This window comes from Coffea arabica, chromosome 11e (genome assembly GCF_036785885.1).
Source record: "Coffea arabica cultivar ET-39 chromosome 11e, Coffea Arabica ET-39 HiFi, whole genome shotgun sequence".
NCBI lineage: Eukaryota > Viridiplantae > Streptophyta > Magnoliopsida > Gentianales > Rubiaceae > Coffea > Coffea arabica.
In genome coordinates, this window is record NC_092331.1 from 20,134,152 (window position 1) to 20,141,639 (window position 7,488).

General features: G+C 34.7%; 1 protein-coding gene across 1 annotated transcript; it reads right to left on the reverse strand.

Moving 5' to 3' along the window:
• Positions 1-2,656: 2,656 nt before the first annotated feature.
• LOC140021212 (protein FAR1-RELATED SEQUENCE 5-like) lies at positions 2,657-3,763 on the reverse strand. Its single transcript, XM_072071977.1, has one exon. It carries the CDS (start codon positions 3,761-3,763, stop codon positions 2,657-2,659), a length of 1,107 nt encoding a protein of 368 aa, XP_071928078.1.
• Positions 3,764-7,488: the final 3,725 nt, after the last annotated feature.

Sequence of the window (7,488 nt, forward strand, 5' to 3'; positions counted from 1 at the left end):
TTTATCAAAAATGTCTAATCATAGAGCTAGTTGCCAGCTGCAAACATATGCAATTACAAGAATCAGAAACAAACGTCCAACACAGTACCCCACTTTGAGATTCAAGATACTATACATGCATACATATATCGGGTGCTGAATGCATAAGCATCACTACAGAAACTTTATGCTATTCAAATCCATTAACAAATAGAAGCGCAAGCTACGAAATCCCACGAGATCATCCATTTTCTTAGCAGGTAAATGTGTTGTTTATCCTATAGACCAATTAAGAACGGCATGAGAAAGGATTAGGAAATTTCTGACCCTGCTTAATGTGGAGAGCTACCTATTGTTTTAAGTAACAGAACCGCTACAGAAAGATGACATGCAACCACAAAAAACAGAAGAAAAAGGATGACCTTGAGATTTGTATAATTTCTTTGGCAATCTCTTGACTTGTTGCATCAACTAATATATCTCATCTTCTACAGTTTAGTCAAAAGAACGTTTATTAACAGAAATTTAAATACAAATATCAAAATCAATCTAAGTATAAGCACAAAGTATTATTCCACTGAAAGGCCTAACTAATCCATGAACGCAATCCCATAGTCTCGTCCTCCATTTCTTCGGAAGCATCTTTATTCAAATTTCCCATTTTCAATTTCATCTTTAGCAACTTGTTGATCAATATTATCACTATTGTCAAGTTCTTGTGCCTACAAAAACAAATGCTAAGTTAGCAAATATATTGAATTATAAATGTAAATTATCAAACTAATATATATAAGATTAATTAATTAATCAAAAAATTTTCTTACTTGGACAAAACTTATTGATGCATGTTGGTGTGCTATTGAAGTTGAAGACATCAAATCATAGCCTTGGTAGAAGTTAGGGTCCAACGTCTGCCCAAAAAATAAGATATAAAAGATCACACATACAGACAATAATCTATCAACTTGCAAAACTAAAATACTTGGAAATAATTAAGATAAATAAGAAACAAGATGCAACTAATGGTTGACATAATATCTACAAAAAGCATACTATTCACTTACCTGTAATAATTGTGTCATGTTCTGAGTATTTTGCCTATTGCAAATGTCTTCTATTGGAATTTCAAATTCCTGATATAATTAAAGAGAGAGACAGCCACAAATTAAAAATATCATTGATAAAATATATCTTCAATGTCAATTTAGTCATCTAAACAATAAAATATTCAAATAAAAATTTAGAGTGAATTGCATATCTACTATACTATACAAGACAAAAATGACGAATAACTAAACCTGTTGTGGTGGTAATTCTCGAACAAAACCTTGAATTGTAGAAGAATCCATACTTGAATGAACAACATTATTTCCAGATTCCTACAAGCATTGTTATCCAAATAATAAATAAGGATCCTAATACTATTTCCATGCTCATGATTCATCGAGGAACTAAGGAACCAAAAAAAAAAAGTAATAGTCAAACAATAAAATAGCATTATTCACATAAACTAAATAAAATGTCAAACCTGTAATCTTTTTGATGAAGACTTCTCTTTCACCCTATACTTGCGTTTCTTAGTAGCCATTTCTAGTGCACTTCTTGGTCTCTTGCTCAACTTGTAAGTGACTCTTTCTTTCACTTTGATGCCTTTTATTTTACTATAGTCGATTTCAGATGGATTAGTATCAACATCTTGATACACGCTTTCCCTCTCTTCAATACACACCTCTTTCATTTTCTTTTTCCCTTGGCAACATGCATGCATTTGTTCTAACATTTTCCAAAATCCATCTTTAGCAATTTTATAAGCTTCATCACATTCAGAAACTTTTGTCATCAGCTGCATATATAGATAGGATAACTCTTTGTAACGAAAACTTAATTTTGCCTTTGACCCCATTTCCTGGCTACTTTCACTGGAAACACATACATTTCCTGTTTTAGCTGCTTTTGTCCATCTCTTCAATATATATGCATCAGGAATTGTTACAATATTCAGAGTCATCAATATTTTTAGTGCATGTGAACACAAAAATCCAGCAAATTCAAATTTCTTACAACTACATGAAATTGAATTCAAGGATGAATCATAAGTTACGAGATGATGGGAAGTCTTACCATATGGTGTAACTCTATAAATCATTTGATTTCCTGATGCACAATCTACTTCCCATTTACAATCAATTCCTTTGCATAACTCATCCTTAAATTTTTCATAAACTTCATGGGTGTATATACTCGCTGCATACTTTAAAATCTTACAAGGGAATGTCACTGCCGGTGTACTTTGCTTGCCTCTAAAATCTGCTACGGATTCATCATAACGACGATAATCTAACAGCCTTTGGAAGTGTTCAAAAAATTCAAGTAAGTCATGTTTATAACTTACATACTTCTTTATAACACTGTTCGTGGACTCACTTCGTTGGGTCGTGGTCATATCGGCACAGAAGGTTTCTCTCCCATATGCTAAAGCCCATTTCTCTTTTATATCAAACATTTTCTTCAACCACTTGTTGTCTTCCAGACCATACATTTTTAACATTTCACTCCATCCCTCTAAAAAATCATTCTCATTTTCATAGTCATATATGCAGTGACTAAAATTAGCAGCAAAATTGTGAAAATCTTTAAAGACATTAGCCAGATGAGTTGCTGCATTTTGATAGATATGTCATATACATAAGCGGTGATATGTTGTTGGCCATTGAGAAGCCAAAGCCGTTGCCATTCTTCTGTCTTGGTCTGTAAGAATAGTTCTTGGTATTTTTCCCATCATAGCTTTAGCAAATGTGTCAAACAGCCATTCAAATGTTCCAATTGTCTCATCATATAATAAAGCAGCTCGAAAAACTATAGTTTGTTTATGATGATTTACACCAACGAATAATGCAATTGGCCTCCCATCTTTGTGCTTTCTATAAGTTGTATCAAAACAAACTACATCACCAAAATGAGCAAAATCCGTTCTCATCTTTGCATCAGCCCAAAATATGTTAGTTATCAAGTCATCTTCATCTACTTGAATGGCATAATAAAAATTTGGATCCTCTAATTGCATCCTTTGTAAGTACTCGAAGACTCCTCCCGTGTCACCTTGCATCATTGGTATCGATCTTTTGGACCGTAAGTAGTTTTTTAAATCATCTCGAATGAATCCAAGATTTTCTCGTCCACCAACTTGTTTCGACATTAGTTCAATTGATTGTTTTGGTGCAATTCCGCAACTTCGGACCATATCTATTTCAGCTTCATGTGCCATTGTCATGTGTCTATGAGATCTAAATAAATGAGTTTTGCTCGGAGTTGATAGTTCATGATTATGTTCAGCAACAAAAAGCACAACACGGTATTTTCCAGCTTGCCTACAACTGATTTTCATCCTTGCACCACAATCACATCTTGTTTCTGGACGAGGACACTTAACAATCATATTTCGTTTGTCTTTTGGCCTTTTTCCTTCACGGGAGCAGCAAAAAACCCTGTCCAACATAATATCACCATTTTTGTCTTTATGTCCCTTACTCAGTCGAGTTCTAAAACCAGATACTTTGGCATATTTTTGGTAAAAATTTCTAGCTGCTACTTCAGTATCGAATTCCATGCCAAGTTTCGGGACCATGTCATCTGGTATAGCCAAAGGAAGAAAAATTTGATTTCCTTGATTACCATCAGTAATACAAAGAGGTAAGGCATTATCATTTATCTCCTGCAAGTCAACATCTTCAAAGTCCAATTTACGACATGATTGGACTTCATGAGTTGGCAAATCATTTTCCATATCTTTGCAAACATAGACTGTGCAAAATGAACATAAATTTATGTATCTTAGCATCAATATCAGGGGCAATTGATTGTACAAATATAAGGACACTTGTAGTGGCCAAAAATCCACCTTCACAACAATAACTAGTCTTTTCATACGAGCAACAAAGATATTTTTAATCTATCCAAAATGGTCTCCTACGCATGCGTGTTATCCATTATCTAATGAAACCCATTAAAAATAGATAGTCACTAGAAATAGATTCACATCAATTAATAACGTACCCGAGCCAAAGTAGCAGCAACTATAAAATAGATAGTCAATAGAAATAGATTCATATCAATTAATGACGTACCCGAGCCGGAGTAGCAGCAACTACACGAGAAGTGTCCCTTAGAACGCGAAGATGGATATGATGGCTAACAAAATAGAATCACCTGGAAGACTACTACCAAGCGCACACAATTCCCACGATAATTGAAAGACACGGCATGTTGATTTCCTCCTCAGCTCTAGTTAATAGAAGATGTTGTCCAATGCTCCGCTAGATTACATGGACCACAAAAAATGTTAATTGGAAAAAGCACAAGTTATTTCAAATGAGAAAATTCTTAATTGCCACATGCCCAATGATACTCATTCGAGGAACTATGCACTTAAGAAGCTTTTTCGACTGGACCCCATATTATGTGTACTTCTACGGAGAAGTTGAGTGGATAATGGCAGCAATAAAAATACTACACGGTACTTGGGATCATGGACTTTACTCTTCAAGCAAAACACAACTAACAATCACAACCAAATGAGCAGTTAATTTTGGACTAAGTAGCCATAGGCTCATAGCTAAGCATCAGAGAAGACAAACAAAAGCAAATGGAAACTGTTTTGCAATAATATTCAACTCAAATGAAAATGGAAAAAAAAATAGCACTAAGATTAATCCAACCCAAAGGAATATATATCAAAATTCATGAACAAGTAAAAGAGAAAATCCAATCAGAAAAACCATCCGACCTTTGAAAACGAAAAAATAGCAGAAGCTGCCGATGCACATAACTAATCCCCATTAAAATATGACGAAAAAAAGTTATCTAAGAAGAGCTTGGTTTGTCAAATAGAGAAGCGAGTTCCTCTTCTCTGAGTTCCCCCATATATTAACGCACGTAAACAACAAAAGCCAAAGATTAACATGCACAATAATTTATATCTTTACAATCAACCTCAATTCACCATACTCCAGCAATTAGACAGATTTCAATTGGCCATGAATTCATGAAAACACCCTTTCATCCATTTGGTAATATTTTTGTCAAAATAAAAGAGGAAAATTAAAACCAATCCTAATAAAAAAATAGTTCTACCTAGCAATACAACCTGAACAAAATTCTTACAGTATTTCTGCCCAGAGTAAAAGAATGTATAACTTGCCCAAAATTTGCAACTATAAGCTTGGAGTTCCCTTTGTGTCTTCATCCTCAAAAACCTATAGTAGCCATTGAGAGGATAACTATTTATTCAATCCTCAGTGATTATGATAACAACTCTGGAAAGTGTGGAGACAAATGAGATAATTGAGAGCCGTACTTTAAGAACCAAACATCGGTAATAACCATGATGAGCTAACACCATAAATGGCATAAGTGGTTATAGAGTTTATGATAATACACCATAAACCATAATCGGTAAGTTTAATTTTTGTCAATGAGCCAGTACGCAAACAACAAAAGCTAAGTTAATATAGCATCCAAAAATAAAACTTCATCTCTCGAGCGGAAGTACCCATTACCCAGGACTTTTAAATTTCCAGAAGCGGGGTGTTTGTGCTTCCGTGTTTGTGCGGGAAAAGTCTTCTCGGTGGGTTTGCAACGGAAGTGCGCAACGGAAGTGCTGAAGCTGCAGGTTCACCTTTGGATTCCTACACTCTTGCAGGCGCAACACGGAAGTGAGGTGCCAGTGTTTTGTCAAAGGCCGCCTTTCCTCTCGTGCGCATTCAATTCAAAACTGCCACACTATTGCACAACCTTCCGGTCAATTGCGTCTGTTTCAATGGTGAAGATGATGAAGATGATGATGAGAGGACTTCCGTTGTGCACTGAGTTTTAGGGCTTTTTTTAATTGATAATTGTGATTTTGTGGGGCAATTTTTATTTTAATCGGCTTTGGTCTGCAGAGATTTAAGATTTTTTACCGGTTAATCGATAAATCAATTTAACATGGTTCGGGTTGGGTTGTTTGAGAGTTTGGTTTATCAAGGGACATTTGGCACGATTAGAAGAAGTGAGACAGGGTTTGGGACAGAAGATCCGTTGCGCTGGAATAGTGCATAAAACTTAAGAAGTTGCTGAAACTTTGTTGCAGAAGCATATGTTTCGTAGCTTTGCATGCTTGCATGGGAAATGTTTTTTTAAAATTTCATTTTTGACCCCCTAATACTTGCTTAATGCTGCTATGGCCCATAAAATTGTAAAAGTTAATCAATTTTGTCATCTTAACATGCCATTTTCTCTTTAATATGTCTTGACTTGTTTTTGGGTAGATTCTTAAGGAGTTGTAGGATGAATTTGAAGGGTCTAATAACTTTTTCTAGATTTATAGTTAATTTGATTTTTTGGAATTTTGGCATCTTTGTTGTTCAATCATGGCAAATAGTTTTTTTTTTCCTTTTTCTTTTTTTCTTTTCATTTATTTTTGTGAGTTTTGTCATTTTGGTAGTTTTATCTTAAGCTATTAATTTTAATTTCATTCCTTTTAGACCCCTAATATTCAATAAATTGACCCCTCAAAATTCTTTGACTTTTACAAGCAAGTTTTTACTTGTTTTAATTTCTTAAACATGGGTTGTTTTCTTCCGTTTATGTGCCTTTGACTGATTTCATTTCATGCCTATTCCCATGTTATGTGATTATTTATTGATTAAAGTGATACCTTGACCCTTTTATTATTTTGGAGGGTAAATAAGTAATTTCACTCCATTAGGGTTTCAACTCAAGGGAGGTACACCCTGACCCTTATTTCTTACTTGATTTGATCCTACGTGCCCTATGTGACTTTATGTGTTTAATTGCATGCTTATTGAAAGTGTTTTATATTAATTATTTTATTTACTTATTTATTGGCTTTAGTTTTGTATATTTATTTTAGTTCAATTTTGATAATTTGAAAGGCACTTGAATGCCAAATTTGTAATAGTTAGGTATTTATTATTTCATTTTATATTCCCCTTTTAGATTGTAGTAGGCCCCCCCCCTCAAATGTAATAGTTAGGGCTTGTTTGCTATGTGTGTTTTGCATGCTTATGTGCTGTGTTACCGCTTTCCCTAAGTTTCTGCATCTAGATAAGCATGCTTATGTGCTACGTGCTATGTGAAAATATGTGCCTTGCAAGTCTATTTGCTTTTAGTATTATATCTAATTATGTGGATGGAATGCACGTTACCGTGGCTAGTCCAATGCTAGTCATGGTCTTCCCCTCGAACTCTCACAAGTCCAATGCTTGTGAGAGAGCGTTAGTAAAGGGCTAGTCCAATGCTAGACCCAATAGGGCCGCCTCTCGCTAGTACATACTCGCATGCCTTCACTACATTTCATTCATTTTTTCCTTTTAGCATTTTTACATTTTTGCATGAACCTCTACCCTTTTCCCGCATTTGAAACACGATCTTTCGGACTTCGCATTTCATTCTAGCTATTAGGATCATCTGCTTGATTAGGTTAGGGAGTCACTCTTCTGGTAAGGGAAA